At 64.3% G+C, this 23,095-nt stretch overlaps 1 protein-coding gene across 1 annotated transcript in view; it reads left to right on the forward strand.

Annotated features, from left to right (window-relative positions):
• KIF26A (kinesin family member 26A) overlaps positions 1-23,095 on the forward strand; it is a 42,095-nt gene that overhangs the window by 3,247 nt on the left and 15,753 nt on the right. The window contains exons 3-4 of the mRNA XM_004376803.1: positions 9,508-9,939; positions 17,289-17,473. Of these exons, the coding sequence (XP_004376860.1) occupies positions 9,508-9,939; positions 17,289-17,473 (617 nt within the window). The remainder of the gene's footprint in view (positions 1-9,507; positions 9,940-17,288; positions 17,474-23,095) is intronic.

Genomic DNA, 23,095 nt, shown 5'->3' on the forward strand with positions numbered 1-23,095 from the left:
CCCCCTGGCAGACTCACACCCGCCCCCTGGCAGACTCACACCCGCCCCCTGGCAGACTCACGCCCGCCCCCTGGCTTGGCTGTGCGGGCTCAGCGGGGCGGCGGCCAGGCCTGAAAATGTGGCCGCTTGCCGGTTTGGTTTTGGAGGGGAGCTTTCTTGGGGGGGGGGCGTGTGCAACTGACTGTGGAGCACTCTCAGCGGGGGAGCCTGGGCGGTGGGGTGGGGTGGGCCCCTCTCTCCAGGGCCTAGATGGCATTAGGACAATAACCAGGTGCTGTGGATTTGTCGACCCGCCTCACGGTGACCCACGTGTACCAGAGTAGCACTGTGCTCTGTTGAGTTTTCAGCGGCTGATGTTTTGGAAGCAGGTTGCCAGGCTTCTCTTCCAAGGCGTCCCCTCTGGGTGGACTCGAGCCACCGACGTTTTGGTTAGCAGCGGAGCGCAGCAACCATTTGCGACACTAGGCCCTCCATCGGGACTGTGGAGCTGGTGTTTCAGGATTTCCCCATTTTCTTATTTCTCATCAGGGCGCGATGAACTTGCTTGAGGACAGCACTTCACAGTTAATGCAGGGCTTGTGCCTGAGTGCCTCTCCTGTTCTTATCCTGGGGGGTATGGCTTGCAGGCTCACTGCTGGGGCCTAGGCGGTGAACTCGGACCCCGGGGACTCCGGCCTCCCTGCCTGTTAAGAGAACCCCACCTCCAGGGTCGTCCTTAGAGGCCCCACCTCCAGGGTCCCTGGCCTGGTCTGAGTTGTAGGGGGAGCCTTGGGGGGGTGCAGTGACGGCCTGTCAGGGAGCCATCACTGGGAACACGCAGTCACCCCATCCTTGCCTCTATCCCTGCTGTGCCTCGCTGACGCCCCTGCCCAGGCCGTGCACCCCCACCTCCCTGTGCTCTTTGCAAAGGGTGAGTTGGAGGGTGGTGTTGCACTGGGTCCTTTGGGTGCCTGTGGTGTTAGATGCGGCAGCGGGGGGCACCGGCTGGGCCGTGGTCTCACTCTCCCTGCATCCCCGAGCCCAGCCTCCGTTTCAGTTCACTGCAGCAGAGCTCAGGGGGCCTCTCAGGCACCGTCGCCTCTCCTCCCCCCAGCTTCCCACTTCCAGGCGCCCCGTCGGTGAGGCCACCCCTCTCTGTCCTTCCACACCCCTCGGGCTCTGTGTGAGCCGTGTGCAGTCTGCTACTCCCAGACCGGGGTGCTGCGAGGGCAGGAGGGGTCCGTGTTTCCCGGACGCGTTTGTTGAGTGACTGAGCAACCATTCTTCACTCCCGCACTCCAGTGTTGGTCAGCCGGTGGGCTCCGGAGCTGGACCCTGGCTCTGCCCCACAAGGACCACGATCCCTCCCCTGAAGGATTGTTCCCCTGCCATGAAGAGGGAGGCCCCTTGGCACCCGTTCCAGCTGCTGCCCCAGATGCATCATACGGAGGTGACAGTTTCTCTGTGGACCCCGTGTCGTTCCATGTGTCAATCCCGGTGCTGAATTGATTATCGTCCTCCACAATGGGAAAGTGATCAATTCTCATTCAACTTCTGAGAATGTCTACTCGCCTGGGCAGGGGATTCGGCTGCTTACGCCCCGAGAGTTCCAGGTCCCGTGGCCCCCTGCCCTCCTGCGGCCCCAGCGAGTGGTCAGATTCGTCCCCGAGCGCAGTGCAGGGTGGCGCGCCCTGACTTCGAGGCCTCCGTAGTGCATACTATGCTGGGTGCCGGCTCTCGGTGGCTGGGGGCCTGCAGACCGCCCTCTCCTGGGTCTGGTGCGTGCGTGTGCGGCCCGCGTCCCTCTCTGGTCGCCTCTGTTTGGTGTCTTGGGGTGGCGGTCCTGCCAACTCTGGCCTTGCTCCACTTTCCCCAGGAAGCTCCCACCCCATGGCCCCACCTCTGAATCCACTGACGTGGGGTAGTGCATCCTGGGGCCACCTCCCATGCCAGCTGTGCCCGACATGTCTGAGTGCAACTGGTCTTGGAAGTCAGTATGCCCGGGCCCCTGGCTTGGGGCTGGGCCAGTGGCTGCCGCCTCCAAAGTGTCTGGAGCCTGGACTGAGCTCCACCCCCTTCTGGGGCCCCTCCGTGCCAGGGCGATGGTGCCCGCCTCAGGGCCTGGAGTGCTCCCCAGATGGGCCCAGGTGTCGGTGGGCCGGCGGTAGCCAGAGGAGGTGTGAGAAGGGCGGATACTCCCTGGGGCAGCCGCCGGGCGGTCTCCCAGCTGGCAGGGACGGGATAACTCCGCTAGGAAGGGCTGCTCCTGCAGCTGGGCCCCCAAGGGCGTTCTCTCCAACGTCGACACTCCTCCAGCTGGGCACGCGCAGAGGCTGTTGGGGATCGAGATCGGGCAGGGGCAGGGAGGAGGCCCCCCTCAGTGAGCGGTGGTCTCACTGGTGTCCCTGCTCTGATGCGCTCAGAGCCAGTACCCTGGGCTTCCTTTGGTTCAGAGTGGGATGGCACGGCAGCCCCTTCTTTGCATATATTTTCCCTTTGCTAATCTGGGGTTTGGGGAGTGAGGGGTGGGCGTTAGGGGAGGAATTTAGCTTGAGTCATGGGACCCACTGTCCTTGAACATTAGCCAGAAGCAGAGAGGGAGTTTTGGCAGCTGGCTAGGCGCAGGACTGTGAGCTCCTGGCTACTTGAGCTTTGTGTCCTGCTGGAGGGGGCTGGCTCTAGTGGAGGCCGGCTGTGGTCAGAGGTGGACCTGGCGGCTGACCTCACTGCCTTTCTGCTGACAGGTGGAGGGACAGGGAGGGGAGAGGCTACAGTTCACCCCAGCACCTTGGGCTGCATGCCTGGTATTTCTGGCCCAGGATAGAGCTGGCAGGTCTGCCCAGAGTCTTCTAGAGGGCTAGTCATGGAAGACCCTCATGGCTTGTAGTGGGTTAAGGGAATGGGTCTGGGACCCTCCCAAGGTTCCCTCCAAGTGTCTTGGAAGGAGCTCGTATTTGGAAGCCAGAGAGCTAGTACTTGTCTTAAATAGCAAAGAAAATCTAGTTCCCTTTTTCCCTTTGCCTGTCAGGAAGCTCATAGCAAATTTACCTTTCAGCTCCTCACCGTTTTGGACCTTTCTTACGTGTTTTATGGGAACTGATTATTCCTATTTATTCTAGTTGTTACTTTCTCTAGTCCCATGGCTTTGTTTTAACTTACGTTTTGAGGTTTCCAGAAGCCACAGTGCAAGAGGGTGTGGGGTACAAGTCAATAAACAGAATAAAAATGAACCGCGGGTCTGCTCGGTGTCTGTGGACTCAGCATGCCCATCTGGTCCATGGGAACAGTGAGCCTGTGCAGAGATGTGGGAAGGGCTGTCCAGACCTGGCAGTCCCACATTGGGGTTCGGGTGGCAGACAAGCTGGCGATGTGGCCTCTGGAAGCCCCGGGGTAGCTGAGGGCTATCTGTAGGGCCCCACTGGGCTGCTGGTGCTGCAAGGCGGCTCCCTGGCCAGACCAGTCCTCATCCCCCTGGCAGCGTCCCGTGCAGGCTGGTGGGTAGGTGTGAGAGCTGGGGTGGGCAGTGCTCGGCCAGGCGCCCGCAGTGGATGGATTTATGGCCCTGGTGGCCGGGCGCCCAGTCGCCTGCCTGCTGTGTCCTACCTTGGATGGGTGTCCTTACACGACACTCGAGTCAACCTACAACCCCACGCGTGATGGATGGCTTGGCTCTGGTGGACTCTCTGCTTCTGTGTGGAGTGAGCTGGGTCCCACCGGGCGCCCTGCCCTGGGCTTGGACCATCCCTAAATGTCTGGTCTCAGGCTCCCTCCCACTGCCCCCCAGCCTTGTTTCCTCTCATGCTGGCAGTGCCCAGGTCCACAGCCACGGCCAGCTCTCCTCCCTCACCCAGACTAAGACAGACTAGGAAGAAAGGCCTGGCAATTGCCTTCTGAAAACTAGGCAGTGAAAACCCTGTGGATCACAACAGTCTGATCACGGGCATGGCACAGGACTGGGCAGTGTTCTGTTCTGTTGTGCACGGGGTCTCATGAGTCGGGGTCCAACTCGACAGCAGGTAACAATGACAACACGATGGGGAAACCGAGGCCCATGGCAGCTGCAGGCTGCATGAAGACTTGGACAGAAAGTGTGTCTGGTGATCCTGAGCCCTGCCGTGTGCTGAACACCTTCTCCGAGCAGTGAGGTGGCCTGCCTGCCCCTCTGCCCCCACCACCCCAGCTGGGGTTGTCCTTTGTTGGTCTGGCCTTTCACCTCCAGACCCCCTCCCCCAGCTGTGTCCCTCTTTGTTACCCTGGCCATGGCGCTGGGTGAGGACAGGGCTTGCCATTGAAGGAGGAGGATCTCAATGAACTCGTCTGTGCCCTGAGCTGCCCAGCTGGCCGGTCCTGGCACCCGGCCGCTCGGACGCGTGCCGGTCAGTGCTGGGTGGGCTGGTGCCCTCCGCCCGGCAGAGGAGGAGGCCTGGGCTGGAGCTGAGTCTGCTGAGGTGGACTGGTCTCCACAGCCCTGGCGGGCGTCCCAGGGAGGGGCTGCCTGGGGTCTCTAGGGAAGGGAGCAGGACCGGACCTTAGGCCGGAAGTCTGGCCTTTAGTGAGGCCCAGCTGGGTGGGAGGGGCCCCGGGGGCAGCCGAGGTGTTGCCGGCACAGCTGAGAAGTTTCCAGGCTGGAAAACTGTGCCCCTGGCCCCTCGACCCTGCCCACATCGGAATTTCCTCGACAGCCGGACCCTGAGGGCAGCCTCCCTCCCGGCAGCCAGGGGTCCCTTCCTGGACCTGTTGTCAACTCCGGAAACGGTGGCTGCACGTGGTCACACCCAGGAGCTTTGTTTGTTGCGGGGGAGGCCGAGGTGGGGGTGTACAGGCTGTGGGGTCTCTGCTCCAGTGCTGCCGCTGGCCCTTCCTGGCCACTGGGGACTGGTGGGGAAGGACCCCCTGGTCTGGGCCCCATTTGCCCTCCCAGCAGACCTGCCAGTGGTTGCCCCTTTCTTAGTGACAGAGTGATGGGGTCTCCAAAGGAGGACAGCTGGTGCAGCTGCAGCAGGATTGCCCCCAAGAGCTGGGGGTCTTCCCCCCTCCCCTCTCCCTCCCATGGAGGCCCCAGTCTGCTCAGCTCCTGCTCTGTCTCCGGGCGGGGGGGGGCTCGGCTGGCCCTGGAGTGTGAAGCAACCCCCCCCGCCCCCCGCTGGCCGTGCCAACGAGAAGTCCCCAGGCCTCCCACACGGGAGAAAATGGAAGGATTACTTAAAGCAACTTGGAGACCTGAGAACAGGAATAAAAAATGAAAAGTCGTCATTTTTAAGTTGTGGGGAGGCCCCCTAGGACCCAGGCGACCTGATGGGTGGGTTGCGCACAATGCTAAATTGAATCAAATTAAGAAAAACTTTTTCCGAATGCAAGTAAAATATCTGTTTAATTAGACTGTAAGGAGGAAATTGAAAGTCGTATTTTATAGCGGTGTAGTTACTGCTGTTCCGGAGGCTCCGGGATACAGAGGAGTCGTGACAGGCTGGCCGGTGGCCGGGCATTCAGGGGTTAAAATTCCTGAAACCAGTGTGACCCCTGAGGGGCTTGGGCCTGTGGACACCGAGCTGCCTGTGGGAGACGGTCTGGGGAAGGGTCCTGGCCTCAGAGCCGGCGCCCACTGAGGTCTGGTTGGGGCAGGAAGTGCGGCAGGGGCTCTGTTGGCAGCTCTGGGGGAGGGAGGAGGGGTGGACAGGCCTTTGTCCAGGTCAGCGTCTGGGCGGGAGCGGGGCCGTCCCACCGAGGCTGCAGCCCAGAGTGGCAGGTGCTGTGGGCTTGTGGGTGGGAGCCCTCACCTCCTGCCGAGGTGCCTCACCCTGGAGCCAATCTCAGCTCCCTGGGACAAGCCTCCACCCGGATGCCCCTCTCCAGGCCAGGGTGCTGGGGTAGGAGACCTGGATTCTGTCTTGTCTCCACCCCAATCATGCTGGGTCACCCCAGGCTGCCTGCCCTCTCCCCTGCCTGCAGATCAGGGAGGTTGGGGTCCCTGTGCTGTGGGCGTGCATCGAGGGTCCTGGGCCCTGCCCAGGCCTGCGTCAGAGGCCCCGTGTGTGTCCAGGCGGCAAAGACCCCTGGCCCTGGTGCTGGGCGCAGGGTCTAGGGGGAGGAGCCTACAGGCCTGGTGTGGGTGCTGGGGGTCTGGTGTGGGTGCTGGGGGCCTGGCTTAGGGGCTGGGGGCCTGGCTTAGGGGCTGGGGGCCTGGCTTAGGGGCTGGGGGCCTGGCGTGGGGGCTGGGGGCCTGGTGTGATGCTGGGGTGGGGCTGGCACCCTGGGGGCTGGCGGGGTGTGGAGGAAGGGGCCATCAGGAGCCTGAGCCGGGATGCTGCTGTGGCTCTTGTAAAGGCCTTCAGCGCCGATGGCCCAGCTCCGACCCCATGGCCTGACCCCCACGCTCCCAGGTGACTCAGTGCTCAGTGCCCGAGGCCGGGGTGGGGCTGGGGTCTCCTGATGCTACCGTCTGAATTCCTGAAGACACAGCGAGGTGGGGGGCTGGGGCCACTCTGGCCTTCTCTCACCTTTTCTGTCAGTCACCCTCTGTGCCTGGCCCAGGTGGGGTGGGGGTCCGGGTGGCACCCTTAGGTTGGTCAGGGTTCTTGCCCTCCCCTGCCCTGCCCTTCCTGCCTCCTGCTGTGAGGGGCACGAGGGGGTGGCAGGTGAGCTTCCCCAGGGGCCTGCACCCCCGAGAAAGGCAGAGGCCCCAGAGCAATGGGCTTTTGGGCCTGGAGGCCTGGCTGGGGGCCTGGCTGGGTCTAGGGGCCAGGTCTGGATCTGGGTCTGGGGTTGGGGCTAGGTCTGGATCTGGGTCTGGGATGGGGGCTAGGTCTGGATCTGGGTCTGGGGTGGGGGTTGGTTCTAGATCTGGGTCTGGGGTGGGACTGGGGGCTAGGTCTGGACTGGGTCTTGGTCTGGACTGGGGGTGGAGCTGGGCTGAGCTGGGGGCTGGGCTGCCTGCCTCTCAAGTTGGCTAATGGTTCCCGCAGACTTCCTTCCCCTCCCACCTGGCTGCCATCCGCAGCTGCCTGCTGAGTGGAAAAACGGAGTCATCAGAGCGGGGACCTGGAAAATAGGCATCGGCAGAACCCAGAGTCCAGGCGGGGAGTGGGGAAGCCCCTCTCCTGGAGGCCCTGTCTGAGCCCTCGGCTGTGGGCTGGGGTCCTGAGATGCATGGGTCGGCTGCTGTACGGACCCTCCCCCCGCCCCCCGCGCGGCCAGGGAATCTGGTGTGATTTGCGGATCTGTGTGCCCCTGCCTGGGAGTGGCCCCAGAAGCAGGGAGCGGAGTGGGGGTTCCTATAGCATTTCCGTGCCCTCCACCTCCGGGGCCCCCTGCCAGGGCTATCTGACAGGGCCCCTTGTGGGCCCTTTGATCTGGCATTTCTGACCTCAGAGCACTTCCCGGGGTGCCTGCAGGAGTGGGGGGGCTGCTAATAGGGACCAGACACTGGGCATTTCAGCCCCAGCCGGAGAGAACCAGGCCTTCCGGGATAGCCGATAAATGAGATAAATGAGCCGGCGCCGGCTGGGGTCACCCTTTCATCCCAGAGGGTCTGCCCTGGGCAGGGGGAGAACTTCTCAGTGGCTGAGGTCCGAGCTGGGGTTTGCCCTGCAGGGGTGTGGGGTGCTGCTGAGGACACGGAGGAGAATGATCGGCCACTCGTACTGGGCTGAGAGCTGGGTGCCGGCTGAGGATCCCCACCTTAAGCCACAGCTGTCCCCCAGATGTGACCCCCCCCCGCCTCCGGCGTCCATGGACATAGGTCTGGCTGGCCACAGGCAGGCACAGGGAATGTGGGTGGGGGTGGTGGACTCAGCTTCCTCATCTGAGAAATGGGTGTGTTTGGGGTCCATGGCCCCTTTTGTGGCCAGCAGGGTGGCTGGATTGGAGCCAGACCTTGGACCTGTGGCCGGGGCAGACGGAGGGCGCCAGGCTCCGTGGGTTCTGCCCCCTGTGCGGGTTGTGGTCGGCCCAGAGCGTGACCATCAGGTGAGGTGTGAGGGCCAGTGGAGCCAGCCTGCTGGGAAGGGGGCTGAAGTGGAAGCACAGGGCAGCACTGGGGTTCTGCACTGTCGTGGGGGGACCTGGAAAAGCCGGCGGTCACTGCCGAAGCTGGGCTGGGCGGGTGCTGTGCACGTGGGGCTGCCCCTGGCAGGCGGCCCCCTGTGGTTGGGGCACACCCCTCGGGGAAGGGGCAGGATGCAAGGGTGGGCTGTCCTGGGGCCCAGAGAGCCAGACCACTCCTCCTGGAGCAGAGCAGACCCTGGCCTGGCCTTAGACCCTGGCCCCTGCAGGGCTGCCCTGGGGAGGGGAGAGGCAGAGCCTGTGGGAGCTGGTGGGGGACACAGGATAGGCCCATGGGAATAGGGACTTGATGGTTTCCCACTGGTGAGGTTTGTCCAAGGAATGCCCCCTCCCCCTCCTCCCTCTCTCCTTCCTCCTCCTCCTCTCCTGGAAGGTGCCACCTCCTCCAGGAAGCCTTCCCTGACTCCAGGCTGGGTGAGGGGCCTCCTCTGGGCTCCCCAGGCTCTCGTTCTTTCCCCTCTGGGCTCCAGCCAGCCCCCCAGTAGAGACCCATGTGTCTCTCCCAGTTCAGGGGATGGGGAGAGCGGGACTAGGGGCCACCCACCGAGCAGCTCAGAGCCGAGAGGGGTTGAGTCAGCTCGAGTCAAGCAGTCTGGGCCTCCAGCCTTGCCTCCTGCCCTCCAGCACTTGCTCCTTCCATGGAGTCTCCAGCAGGGTCTTCTGAGGGGTTTTCTGAGGGGTCTTCCATGGGGTCTTCAGCAGGGTCTTCTGAGGGGCTTTCAGCGGGGGTCTTCTGAGGGGTCTTCAGTGGGGTCTTTTGAGGGGTCTTCAGTTGGGTCTTCAGCAGGGTCTTCCATGGGGTCTTCAGCAGGGTCTTCAGTGGGGTCTTCCATGGGGTTTTCAGCGGGGTCTTTGGTGGGGTCTCCTTGCAGAACTCTGAGTGCCTTGCTTCCCGCTGCCACATGTTAACTTGGTCAGTTTTGTTGAGAGATGTGACTTCTGTGGCACACGTACAGGGTCCAGCATCACTTTTCCTCCTCATGTGGACCAGGGCTGGGGACCTCGCAAAGGCAGGGAGGGGGTCTCCAGCCTCCCAACCCCACCTTGGTTGAGTGAGCGTTTGGGAGACCGTGTGGTTCTGGAATAGGTGTTGCTTTTAATAGGTGTCTCCCAGAGGTTCCTGCCAGTTGGGACCCAGGCTGGGGCTGCAGGTGGAGGGTACCCTCCCTGCTCCCCAGCCTCTGGGACCGTTGGGACAAGTGGACTTGGCTGCCTGTGCTGGCCCAGTTGTCGGGGAGCCCAGCAAACACGCCTCGTTAGCCGCTTACAAGCCACGTTAACGACGGGGGAAGGTGAACAGCCATTCGAGGGCCCTGCTGTTAATTATTTTCCTGCTGGGCGCGTGCAGATGAAACCGTTTGTGGCTTATTAGAGAGTTATGGATTGTGTGGTGGTGGCTGAGGAGGACAGGCAGCGGGTGGCAAGCCCCACCCAGCACTGACCACACCTTTGTCCCTTGCTCCCTAGGACCCTCGCCTCTCTGCTCTGCTCCTGGACAAGCTCCCGGCACCCGGGGCCCTGCCGGTGTGCCGTCCTGAGGCTGAGCGCCGCTGTGATGTCTGTGCCACCCACCTGAACCAGCTCACGCGGGAGGCCCTGCAGCTGCTCCAGGCGCCTGCCCGCCGGGAGGACTCCGACGCCCCCCGTGGAGGCCCTGGTGGCATGACCAGCCCGAGGGATGCACCGGGCCCAGCGGGCCCAGCAGGGAGGCCAGTGGGCCGGGCCGGGCCAGACAGGAGGAAGGGGCCGGCCTGGCTGCCTGGTCCCAGCGTCCAGGTGTCAGTGTCCCCCTCGGGACCTGGGGGAGCAATGAGCACCGTCACCATCCAGGCCCAGCAGTGCTTGGAGGGAATGTGGAGCATCTCTGGGGTGAACAGCCTCCTCCCGCCAACGTGCCTGGTGAGTGCATGGGCTGGATGCTGGCTCCCTCCAAGGGCCCTTGTCCACATCTCAGCTGTGGCCCACGCTGCCCCAGGGGACCGTGGGCATGTCGAGGCAGTCAAAGCCTCCCTGGGGGCACAGCTTTCTGAGCGGTGTCCACACGTGGGGTTGGGGTGGCCTCGGCTTAACGAGACCATGTGTGACGGCCACATGTGGCCTCAAGCTGTGGACTTCCGGGGGCCTCGGGGGCTCCTGGGACATGGTCAGACCCTCACCTTCAGGTCATTGGGGAAGCATGTCCTTGTGTGGAGGGCCCAGGCCCTGCTGCCACGCCAGCTGCCCTCAGGACCCTGGGGACAGGGACCTGCCCCAAGGCAGAGCCGGGAGGTGGAGTGGGGCCTGGAGGTGGTGGGTGGGCCATGTCCACTCCCAGGTGGGGCCCGGGCTCCCTGAGCATCTGCCTGCCCCCACTAACTAATTCCAGAATGGCCCCCCACCCCGGGAAGGCTCTCCCTCCCCAGGGGACCCAGTAGGGAACCCCAGCAGGCTCTGGCACTGCACCTATATCATGGGCATATCCTCCCTGGAATGACCTCTGGCACCTGTGGGGGCTCTGGGTGCCGTGGGCAGGAGCCGGCAGCCTCGGGGGCCCTGGTTGGCATCAGCACCCCCCTCTCCCATCTGCAATGAAGCTGCTTTGAGGGTGGGTGGGGGCTGCTCAAGGTGCCTGCTGGGGTCTCTCCCAGTTCCTCTGCATACCCCGGTTTTCCATCCAGGAGATAAGGCCCGAGGGTGGGGGTGTCAGGAGGGGTGGGGTGTTGGGCTGGGTAGGGAGTGCACGGAATTGTCTGTGATGGCTGTCTCAGGGTGTCTGTCCCCTGAAGGTGCCCCCACAGCTCAGCCCGCCCTGCATACTTAGGGGTGCACTCTCCCAGGGCGTATGGCCTGGCTGCTCGGTTGGGTGCTGAGATTGGGGTCCAGCAGTGCCTGCAGGGAGGCTTGGCAATGTCCTTGGTGCTTGGGGAGGCTGGCCGTGGAGGGAGCTGGGAGGGGGAGGTGCTGGAGTGGGGGTGGGGGTCGGGGGCAGGGAGGGAAGAAGTGGAGGGGACAGGGAGGTGGCGGCGGGCGGGGGTGAGGGTCTTGTGTCCTCCATGTGCTGCTCCTGAGGTTCACACAGGCACGTGGTGGCTGCATGGTGAAGCCCCCCACATTTGCCAACCTATGGGGCCCCCAGGTTCAGAGATCTGGGGACGCCGTGGGAACCGGTCCATTTCGCAGTGGTTGCAGAGTTGGGGTATAGACTCGTGGGGCTCTGCCCGCGGAGTGCAGGCATCTCAGAGATAGAGTGAGGGGCTGGGGTGCAGAGATGCAGAGTCTTGGTGCTGGGTCAGGCTGTGGGAGACGGAGGCTCCGGGGAAGCCCCAGAGGCTCCACTGCCCCCGGGGGCAAATCCTGGGCAAGACAGGCCCAGCCCAGCACCCGCCCCCTCCTGGGTTTGGGGTGCTGGCCTCATTCCCAGATTGCCACCTTGGTGAGGATCCTGCCCCTGCTCGTGCTAAAGTCCACCGGCCAGGTGACAGGGCATTGCTGCTGGGCCTCGCCAAGCTTGTGGGCCTTTGCTGCACCCCAGCTGGTGTGGGGATCTGCTCAGCACCCCTTGCTGTGCCCAGCCCCGGGCACCTGGCTTGAGGTCGAGGAGAGGCAGGCCAGCCACTCTGCGCCCCTCTCTTGCCCCCTGGCCTGAGAGCTGGGCTCCTGGAAAAACACTCTAGGGACCGGCCAGAGGTGGGGAGACCAGAGGTGCCCCTTGTGCCCAGGTGAGCTGGGAGGGCTTCCTGGAGCCAGTGGCATTGGGGCAGGCTGGAGGGAAGTGTCAGAGATGGTGGGATGGTGCGGGCCAGCTGGGTGTGGGGCATGGTCGGGACAGTGTAAGGCAACATGAGGGTCCAGGGAGGAGATTCCAGGAGGGGAGGGCTGCTTTCTTTGTGGGGAGCTGAGTGCAGGTCTTGCAGGGGCCTCGAACGCTGTGCATGGGGAGAAAGGTTTGCCTGCATCCTGCGGACAGTTGGCACAGAGGAGGGTGTGACTGGCTGGGAGCAGATGGGCCTGGAGGCAGCAACTGAAGTCAGAGGGCGCTTTCTCCCCCACCCCCCACGGTGGGGGCAAAGGCGCCTCCCCTCCTGCGTCTCCCCTCTGGGGCCGCCCACTGCCGGCCACACCCGAGGGTCTGACCTGAGCTTCAGGAAGCAGCTGGGGGTGGTCTGTAAGCCTCCATGGGGAGGGGGGGCTGGCTCTCCCTGGGCATCCCCAAAGTGTGGCGGCAAGCACCCTTCCCCATTCCACGTGCGTATCGATTGCATCTCGGGTGGGAGGAGATGGATTTATAATTAGAAGCAGTCTCGGCGATCAATAGGCAGATTATTAGACACGTAACTAGAAGTGTAAGACCAGATGAGGCCGTTTCCCTGAACACAGGACGATCATTAGAGGTGGCCCTGGAATGTTAACTTCATGGGGTGGACCTCAGGAAGAGAAGTGGCGGTGAACCCCCACGGCAGCCAGCTGACCGGGCTGCAGCGCGATGTTCTAGGCAAGCGTTATCTCGGGCTGGTGGGGCAGGCGGGGGGCTGTGGCCACACTGCTCCAGGACATGGTGTGGAGGGGTGGGAGTCTGCCTGGGGGCGCTACATCTCAGCCAAGGCTCGGCAGGGGGTGCTGGCGGGACGGATGGAGGGGGTGGCAGGTGACCTATGGTGCTGAGGGCCTCCTGGAGCCATGGGTGGGGCCTGGAACTTTCTGGGTGCTGTGTCCCCGAGCCTGCCGAGTGGCTCCTGTAGGGGGTGGTCTTGCTGTGGGAGTGGCTGTCCTAGAACCCCCAGTGGTCTGGGTGGAGCAGCCATGGCCAACAGCTGTGGCTGTAATCAAAACCACAGCTACTTCCTGTCCCCATGTGCCCAGAGCGTGCCCTTCCAGGTCATTCCCCCACCTGCGTGCCTAGAGACACCCTTCCGGCTGGGGGCACTGCCCAGCAGGACTACTTCAGCACCTCTAGACTGCGTCCTATAAGGATGAAGCTGGGGCGTGTCAGCCCTCGAGAGCAGGGCTGCTGGAGAGGCCGCTAGGCTTTGTGGGGGCAGAGGGTCCCCAGGGAGCTGGGCTCTGGGACGACCCCACCTGCCTCCCTGAGAGTGGGCCGTGAGGGCCCCGTGGCTCCCGGCCTGCCAGGACCTGGGCCTTGGCCGGGACCAGTGTGTGTGGGCACTGAGGATCCCTTGGGCCTGCAGGTCTGAGACGGGCCTGGAGGGGCCTGGCCACAGGATGTCCTTTCTCAGAGCCCAGAGGGTGTATGGTGGCTCCAGGGACACTCTGAGGGGCAGTGGACAGTGAGGGAGGGCTGCAGAGGTGACACAGTGTGGGGCATGCAGCCTGATGCCGCAGGGGCCGCTGGACGCTGAGGGGTCTGCGTGTGACTTAGGAATGGGGCTGGCTGCCTGAGGTCCAGCAAACCTCCTAGCTGTGATCCAGGGAGGGGACCCCAGGCATGGAGGACTCCAGCTGGGCCGTGTGGGCTGGGGCTGAGCGAGCCCAGCCTGGGGGGACTTCCTGGCGGAGGCGCTGCAGCCGGCCTGGCCCAGGCAGTGGAGGTGAGGTCATCTCCAGGGTTTTCCTCCACACTCAGTACCCTGCTGCCCCCCCCTTGTGCAAGCCTGGCTTCCCGCCACGAGCCCTGGGGGGTGACCGCCATCCTCATCCTCGGGCTTGGCCTGGAGGGTGGATGGTGGAGGGAGCTGGGTCGGCCTTGCGCCCTGGCTTTCCCTGGTACTTCCAGTGCTGTTGCCTCAGTTTACCTGCCCGTGGAGTGGAGGGTGGGCAGTGCCCTCCCCCATGTGGGGCCCCTGCAGGGGAAGGGCAGTCCTGACCCAGGAGTCCACACCCTGAGGCCCTCAGGAGTCAGAGTTTCGGGGGGAGGGGGCGTGTCTGTCGTAGTGAGGTCCCAGAACATTCTCACAAGGCAGTCCCATCCTCTCCCTCCTTGCAGGGGTGGGGCCGGCATTCGAGGCCCCTCCCGACTGACCCAGCTGTGCCTTCAGCCCTGTGTCCACCCCTTGCTCCTGGTTGCCCTGGCCGCTCAGCACCAGCCTTCCCCAGCACCCCACCTCCCACCTTCTGCTCTCCCCCACCTTTCTGCACGAAACAGCTCCGTGAGGTCCAGAGTCCGCAGAGACAGCATCCAGGGTGGAGCTCCCCAGAAAGTGCTTAGTGTGGCATTTACCAAACTGTGTTCCATGAACCCCCAGGACCCACACAGGCCAGTGGGGTTCCCTTAAGATGGGGTCAGGGATCCCGCGTAGCAGGTTCCACGGTGTCAGTTCTGTGGGTCGGGGGCTTGGGTGCAGGCCGCGCGGTGTGGGTTCCGTAGGGCGTGGGTGCGGGCCGCGCGGTGTGGGTTCTGCAGGGCGTGGGTGCGGGCCACGCGGTGTGGGTTCTGTAGGGCGTGGGTCCGGTCCTGCTGACACCTTCTCTTCCTGCTTTTCCTTTCGTTGCTGCTTGTGAGCCTCCATCTCGTTTTGTTTGGCCGCCCCCCCACCCCCGTGACCCCCTCTCTCCTCTCCACATGTGGTCTCCCTTCTTGCCGCCACCCTCCTCCCTCCACCTCTCGCTTGCCAAACGGCTTCTTTCGGCATGCTTGGGTTCTGCTTCCGGCAGGGATCGGCCGGGGCCGTTCCGACCGACGGAGCCGCGTCCCAGCAGCGCGTGGGGATGGCGGCGGAGCCAGGAGTGCGCAGGACCTCCTGAGACAGGTCAGTGTGGCACTCAGCCGGTGTGCACGGATGCCGGCCGGTGCTGGAACGTTCCGGCTGGAGGCGGAGATGCCTGCACGTCTGGGAGGGGCCGGGTAGGGCTGTGGTGCAGCACTGGGGCACGGCTCTGCCCCCGCTGTCACCTCCCCGCCTCGGCCCCCACTGTCCGGGGGGCACTGGGATGCCTCCTTTGGACAGTGTCATTCGAGCTGTCCCAGGGCCCCGGGTGCGTCCCCCCTAGGGGCTGGCAGGAGCCCATTCAGAGTACCAGGGTGACTCCGTGCAGCGCTGCCCGCAGTGGCACCCAGGGATGCCCAGCCCAACCTGTCACTGTTCCGAGGGGCGCCGGCCGTGGTGGTGGACATCAGCACGTCGTAACTTTAATTCGTTCTGTCCTGCTCCGCTCTGTGTGACAAAGGAGTGAGCGTTCCACAGAGCACACGTGTGCTAAGTGATAAAGAGGGACTTGACCTCCCAGGACAGGGGACATCAAATCATCCTGTGTACGGGGGTCGGGGGTGCACAGCTATGCGTCCACACCCGCGGGCCCCCAGGCCTCTGTGGCCACATGGTGGAAGAACCACGTTCTCACCCTCGGTGCCCAGTCTTGGCCGGGCTGACCCTCCTCCTGAGCGTCCCTGCGGGCTGGTACCCCCCGTGTCCCCAGCTGTCGGCTCTCTTCCCGGCTGCGGGCAGGGCTGTCCAGGCAGCCGTCCCTGCCAGGCTGAGCTCTGGAGAGGGTTTTGGTGCATTGAATACCTACTGAGTGCCAGACAGAAGGGTGGCAGGAGGCCGGGCAGGACAGTGAGTGCCCTGGGGGGCTCCTGGGCTCCTGGCTCACACCGGCTGCTCCTGGGGGTGGAATGGGTGTGCACAGGGCTTTGGAATCGAGGATGGCCCTGCTCCTTGGTGAGAGCAGGACACAGTCAGGGTCGAGCCCAGGAGAGGTCAGAGGGCTGGGGGAGGCCAGGCAGGGCACCGGGGCCAGGGCAGGGAGTGCCTGAGAAGGAGAGGGCTGGCTCGGCTGGGTTCTGAGGGGTGAGTAGGAGTTCCTCCTGAGACGTGCAGCCCAGCCTTCCAGGCTGAGGTGGGGGTGTGGGGTGCTGGCGCATGTACTGAGGGCCTGGGCTGCAGACAGCAGAGGCAGGTGAGGCCCTGGGCTGTCCAGCCCTGCCTTCTCTGACTGCTGCCTCCTGTCCTAGTGGCTCTGGGGGGTGGCCGGTGTCCTGGGGACCGGGGGCAGGGGCCATGGGTGTGCTCGACGTCCGTATCGCCTGTAGGGCTCCCTGTGGAGCTGTCTTGCAGACACAGCTCTGCTTTGTACCCCAAGAGTGACTTGAGAACAATACTGGCTGTGGGGGCTGGGAGGGCTGGGGGCAGGGGTGGGACCCCCGCTGCGGAGAGCTGGGAAGCTGGGCCCAGCGGCTCGTTCTGCTGATGAACCGCCCTAGTCTCTGGCTGGGTCGCTTGGGAGACCCCAAGGACGCTGAGCCCCGAGCGTGGTACCACCCTGGCTATCACCCCCAGGCCACCAGACAGGTCATATGCAGCCTGAGCCTTGTCTGTGTGGGGTCCCTGCGCTCTGCCAGGAGGGTCGTCCCTTGAATACTCAGGACCGATCAGAGCTGAGGTGCCCCCAGTGACCGGGATGAGTGCCGGGAGCATTGGTGGGCTGGGACAGGGTCATTGAGGAAGGGGTACCGAGGGTGACCCTGCTGAGGCAGGATGCCTTCCTGCCCCCCAGGGGCTGCTTCCCCCAGCCCCCTGCCCTAGGGCCAGGCCTGAGGCTCAGGGTGGCTTCGTGGCACGGGCCTGGGGTCCGGGCTGACACGTCCCTATAGGACGAAATATAGGGCGGCCGGGCCTGGAGTTTGCCGGCGCCCGTCTGGGGCATTTAATTACATTTGTGCTTCATTATGAGGCTGTCTCCGTTTCTGGAATTTATTTTAGCTAATTAGTTGCAAATGCCAGAGTAGTATTTCAGATGATGGAAACGTCATAGATTGCCATACATGGAGCAGTTAGGGCTCGCGACAAATATTTATTGTGGGCTCCTCCTAATTACGCCTCTTGGTGCTCCCAGATGGCTGGCCGGGGACGAGGGGTGCAAGGGTCTGCGTCTGGCCGTCTTGACCTCTGGGGTCCCCGCAGCTCTGAAACTGGGGGGGAAGGGCAGGAAGTCAGGGGACCTCCTGGGTCCTGGTGCCCTTGGGCGCCCACCTACGTCCCCTCTCTCCACGGTGCCCAGCCCAGCGTGTGCACCCTCACCCCCAGCTGGCAGGGCTGTACCCCACTGGGCTCCACTGCAGTACCCAGATGTGAGCAGGCTGGTGAGTGGGCGGGAGGCTTGGGACCAGGCACACCCCCTCCCCGCTGGTCCCCTGTCTCCAGCTGTGATTTCTGGGGTCCTCCAGCCACTCTGGTGAAGGGCCCTGAGGGTGGGGGCCCTGAGATTGGGTGCGGGGACACAGGCCTCTGAGTGGGAGGTGCCCGCGGCCATTCTCCCGCCATGGGAGGCTCTCGCTGCTCGTCTGTCCCTCACGGGGCCTCTCGTCTTCCCTGCAGGCGGAGGCGGCAGTGGCCGCGGTGGCGGTGGCGGAGACGGTCAGAGACGGCCCCCCCACATCGGACCCCGACGGTGTGTCACAGGCGTGGGGCCTCGGCGGGGCCTGTACCACAGCCCTGGTCACCCCGGCCCCCACGGCGGCAGGTTCTGCAGGACCGTCGGCCGCGGCCTCCTTCTTCCTCAGGTGCGCTCTGGCCTTCCGGCTGGCTCAGGCGGTTCGGAAACCGGCAGCGGGTGGGGACCCGGGGCTCCTGACCTGGGGTGGCCTGCGAACTTCCCTGGAGACCGGGGCTTCTCCTGATGCTGAGTGAGGGGCCGGGAGGAGCGATGGGGAGAGGCGTGTGGGCCGACTGGGTGGCCAGCGAGGAAGAGCAGCGTCTGTCCTGAGCCTCTCAGCGGCATCCAGATGCCTCTTGCCCTGGTGGGGACCCCTTGCCAACGGGAGGCTTCATGGCCAGTTGCTGGGAACGTCCTCGGTTTGAACCCAGTCTCCACCGTGTCTGACCTCGGTGAGTCCCTAAACCTCTCTGTGCCTCAGTTTTCGTACCTGTAAAGTGGGCGTCTACCCCCAAGAGTGGCTGTGAGGTGTGGTGACCACCTAGGACAGGCCTGGCCTCGGGTGAGGACGCTCACGGGGCCGCAGGGGGGATGGGGGCCAGTACAGGGAAGGAGCAGAGGTGAGGTGGATGCAGCCCCGGGCAGCTCCCACTGCAGTGGGGGAGCACGGAGGGCAGGAAGTGGGGGTGTCCCTGGGGGCCGGGCCGGGGAGGTGGAGAGGGAGGCATCCTGGAGGGCTGGCCTGCACCAAGAGCCCACAGCCGCTCTCGTCTTCCGGCACATTCCGAAGCACCCTCTGCCCTCCTCACTGGGAGGTCTAGTTCTCCAGCGTCCAGGAGCGTCCCACGTTGGGGGTGACCACGGCTATTGCACTGCATGTCCCTAACCCACAGTGGGTTCTGGGTGGGTGGGCGTGACCCTCTCCGGGTGCCCCAGAATACAGAGTCCAATGCTCCTCGGGCACAAGTCCTTGGCTGAGCTGGCTGGGTGTGGACAAGGCTGTGCCAGGGACGGCATGGGCAGAGCAGGCCCCCTCCCCACCCCGGCCGGGGCCCTGGGGTTCTCAGACCCAGGTGGCCTCCTCTTTTCTCCCAGGCGTGCAGGGCTGGGGATTAAAGGATGTAATCGTGGCTAATGAGCGGTAATGGCAGGCCTGGCTCGGGTCACTGTCCCATTAGCAGCGTCCCGGGACTGATAAGCGACTGGCCATCAGCTTGTCCGTGGATCCCGCTGGGCCAGGCGGGCGCACAGGCGCCTTATCAGCGCTGGCCCGGGGGACTGCGGGCTGATTGGGGAGTGACAGGGCATACGATTAGGGCATTGTCGCCGCGGCTGACGAGCGCCCCGCCTTGTTGGAGCATGGCCGGGAATCACTAATGCGGCTGCAGCCGGCCCGCGGCTCAATTAGGTGCAGGGCTGGGCGGGGGTCCTGGGGCCTTTGGCAGCAGGAGGGTGTGGGGCGTAAGGCAAAGGGGCAACGCCAGTGCAGCCTGGAATTGTACCCCCAGGGTCCCAGCTCCAGGGTGTCACATTGGAAACAGCTTTGCACCGGGGCTGTGGGGGCCACTGTCCCCACCTGCCGTGGGAGGATGTCAAGCTGAGGCTTTCTCCAAGTGGGGGCAGCCCCATGGCCCCAAGTTCCTGGGCCGCCCAGATGCCTGGTGAGGGCCATCTGGCTGAGAGGCATGAGGAAAGCTGGGGTCCCCACAGCGGCTCATTTGCCCACCCAGCAGCAGCAGCCCTCTCTGCCTTTGTCTGGGAGCTGAGCCGGGGGCTCCGCTGACCTTGGGAAGTTTCCATAGAAACCAGCGATGAGCGGCCCTGAAACCAGGCTGGGCCTGGGAGGCAGCTTCCCCAGGTGTGCCTCAGGCGTGATGATGGGGGTGCTTGTGGCCACCCAGAAGCTGGCCCCCAGTGGGCCCAGTGAGCTTGCTTGGGTTGAGTTGGGGGCCTTTTGAGTTGGCAGTATCTGTAATCATCCCCTCCCCTCGCTTTGTGGGGAGGGGACTGCAGCTCAGAGAGGGGAAGGGGTTTGTCCAGAGACCACAGAGAGAATGGCAGCCCCTGGGCCCCCTTGGGGCCAAGGTTTGTTCCGGACACATACACTCTCCTGGGTACCCCACCCCCCACTAAGGACCTGGAGGGGCAGAGCTGACCCCGCCCACGTCTGCCCTTGAAGTTTCCAGGCAGTGATGGGGTCTGCCTTTGATGGCAGCGTGAGACAGGAGGAGGGACAGAGCAGAGTGCTGCCCCGGTGCTGTGGCCACAGGTGGGCTTTGAGGGTTGAATAGGAGTCTGGTGGGTGAGGCTTGCCAGGTGGAGCAGAGTGGGGTGGAGTCCCAACTGGGGCTCTGGAGCCCCTCAGTCTTGGGTGAATCTGGGCTCTGCCACCGGCGCTGGAGCGCTCCCCGTGACCTCAGACCCTCCCGGCGACCCCCAGCAGCCCTGACCCTTATTTTGTGTGGGAAGGTGTGGGGCGGCTCTGGGGGCTGAGTGCCCAGGTCACGCCATCTTGTGGGGTGCGGACTGAGCTCCCTGACCAGAGGGCGGGGCCTGCGCCAGCTCATGGGGCCCAAGGCCGCAAAGCTCGGCACTCTGCTCTCAGCAAGGTGTTTCTGGAAGGACACCCTGTGGGCTGGGAGACCCCTCACCACATTTCCTCCGGGGGCTCTGAGCCTCCTCCTTCTAAGCCCTCCCACTCCCTACTGCGTAACCACCCCCACCCCCGCTGCCTCCCACCAGCTCTGGGCCCCTCCTGTCCTGCCCATGTCCCCGCCTCTGCAGTCTCCTCTGTCTCTCCCGAGTGCCTTCATTCCGGCCCTCCCAGGTGACCCCAGGCCAGGGTAGGGCCTGCACTGTGCTGTCTCTCGGGCCCCCAGTGCCCAATACAGGGCCCTGTGTCTGCACCCTGTGTCCCAGTGTCCCCAGCACAGGGCCTCAGTGTTTCCCTGCACTCCTGCCCCCCACTCCCCTACTCACACTCCCTGCTCTGTGTCCCCTGCTCTGTGTCCCCCCATTCTGTGTCCCCCTGCTCTGTGTCCCCCCTACTCTGTGTCCCCGTTCTGTGTCCCCCTGCTCTGTGTCCCTCTGCTCTGTGTCCCCTCTGCTCTGTGTCCTCCAGCTCTGTGTCCCCCCTGCTGTGTGTTCCTCCCCACTCTGGGTCCCCCTGCTCTGTGTCCCCTCTGCTCTGTGTCCCCTCTGCTCTGTGTCCCCCTGCTCTGTGTCCCCTCAGCTCTGTATCCCCTGCTCTGTGTCCCACCTGCGCTGGGTCCCCCTGCTCTGTGTCCCCCCTGCGCTGGGTCCCCCCGCTCTGTGTCCCACCTGCGCTGGGTCCCCCTGCTCTGTGTCCCCCCTGCGCTGGGTCCCCCCGCTCTGTGTCCCCCTGCTCTGTCTGCTCTGTGTCCCCCTGCTCTGTGTCCCCCTGCTCTGTGTCCCCCCGCTCTTCGTCTCCTGCTCTGTTTCCCCCCCTGCTCTGTGTCCCTCCTGCTCTGTGTCTCTCTGCTCTGTGTCCCTCTGCTCTGTGTCCCCCCTGCTCTTTGTCTCCTGCTCTGTGTCCCTCTGCTCTGTGTCCCCTCTGCTCTGTGTCCTCCAGCTCTGTGTCTCCCCCTTCTCTGTGTCCCTCCCCACTCTGTGTCCCCCTGCTCTGTGTCCCCTCGGCTCTGTGTCCTCCAGCTCTGTGTCTCCCCCTTCTCTGTGTCCCTCCCCACTCTGTGTCCCCCTGCTCTGTGTCCCCTCGGCTCTGTGTCCTCCAGCTCTGTGTCTCCCCCTTCTCTGTGTCCCTCCCCACTCTGTGTCCCCCTGCTCTGTGTCCCCTCGGCTCTGTGTCCTCCAGCTCTGTGTCTCCCCCTTCTCTGTGTCCCTCCCCACTCTGTGTCCCCCTGCTCTGTATCCCCTCTGCTCTGCGTCCCTCTGCTCTGTGTCCCTCTGCTCTGTGTCCCCTCTGCTCTGTGTCCTCCAGCTGTGTCCCCCCTGCTCTGTGTCCCTCCCCACTCTGTGTCCCCCTGCTCTGTGTCCCCCCTGTTCTGTGTCCCCCTGCTCTGTGTCCCCCTGCTCTGTGTCTCACCCTGCTCTGTGTCCCCCTACTCTGTGTCCCCCCGCTGTGTGTCCCCCGTGCTCTGTGTCCCCCTGCTCTGTGTCCCCCCTGCTCTGTGTCCCCCCGGTTCTGTGTCACCCCCTGCTCTGTGTCACCCCTGCTCTGTGTCCGTCTGCTCTGTGTCCCCCCTGCTCTGTGTCTCTTGCTCTGTGTCCCCCCTACTCCCTCCATCCACGCTGGGGTGCTGTAGTCTCAGCAGCCCTCCCCCACCCCATCTGACCTGGAACCCAGCCCCTAGACCTGTCCTGGAGCATCGGGGAGGTGCAGACACCAGTGGCTGGGGGCCAGAGTCCCTCATAGCTGATGGACGGCCCCCCTCCACCCCTGGCACTGGGATGGAGACTCTGGGGGATCTCGGGACCCCGAGGGTGGGTGCAGGGGCAGCCGCATCCTAGCAGTTAGGAAGCACTGACTTGGCCTTAACTGACCCTCACACGCCTGGACAGGCCCGTGCGTGTCGTGGTGATTCAGGCTCTGCCATCAGGCCAGCCACTGTGGGGTCCCCTTCTGGTCGGGGAGGCAGCTTTCTCTGCACAAAGGCAGAAAACTTCCTTTCTGTTTACGTGACTCGGCGGCCAGGGCAGTGAGCCGGGGAAGGCCCTGCGGGATGGTGGTGAAGGGCTGACCAGTGGGAGGAGCCCACTCCCTCCCTCGTTCGTTCATTCATTCGTTCATCCATCCACTCACTCATTCATGTGTGCGTCCTGTTTACCTGGGAGAAGAGATGTTCAGGGGAACACCCCCTCAGGGCAGGGGGTGGCCCTATGATGTTGGGGGCCAGCTCGGGGCCATCAGGGCAGGATTCCTGGCGGAGGTGTCTTCTGAGGATGAGGGGGGTACATTGTCAGGTAAAGCTCCTGCTCTCCCGAGCCTTCTTTCCGAGGGAGACCACTACAGGCCTGGCACACTCCTTGCTGCGCCCTTACCTCCCAGTCACCCCGGACACCTGGTGGGCCCCCGAGTGTGGCAGCTGCCTCGGCCCACGTCTCCCTTTCCCCGCTCTGTGGGCCTGGCGTCCCCCACCCCCCCCAATGTCCTCCGTCACTGCTCAGGAACCAGTCTGCACCCCTGACAGGCTGAGGGCCTCCCGGGCAACGCGCAGCCCCGAGTGGGATGTGGGTGTGGGCCATGGGCGCGCCCAGGTTCCCAGGGAGGCTGACCGCCATCAAAGGGGAAAGCGCCGTCCCCAGGCCTCACTAACGGTGACGCACCTTTGAGTCACGCTGGGGAGGGAGCCCGTAAAGCAGCGCCTGGGGGCCGGCCGGCAGGAGAGGGAGGCGCCCAAGTTGGGTCAGGCCACAGTAGAATCTACCTCCTGGCCTGGCAGGGGCTCAGAGGCCTCGGTCCAGCCTCTGTCCAGGTGCCCTGGGGCCAGGGTGTGCCCCGTGGAAGACACCTCCCTTACCCCCACCGTCAGGCCCCCAGGTGCACTGGGGCCCAGGCCTGCCTGCACCCCAGCTCCTTGGCAGCCATGGGCCTTCTGGCCTCAGCCTGCAGATTTGGTTTCAGCCTTGATGTCACCTGGTCCTCCCAGGCTCACCTGCCCTTGGAGGCTTGAGGTGAGTTCAGGACACCCCTGCCCCACTGGACTGTAAGTGGCCACCTCGGGGTATGAAGGTGGCATGGACATTGCCTACGGTGACCCCGCTGGGCCCC

This window comes from Trichechus manatus, unplaced genomic scaffold, assembly GCF_000243295.1.
Source record: "Trichechus manatus latirostris isolate Lorelei unplaced genomic scaffold, TriManLat1.0 scaffold00045, whole genome shotgun sequence".
NCBI classification, from domain to species: Eukaryota; Metazoa; Chordata; class Mammalia; order Sirenia; family Trichechidae; genus Trichechus; species Trichechus manatus.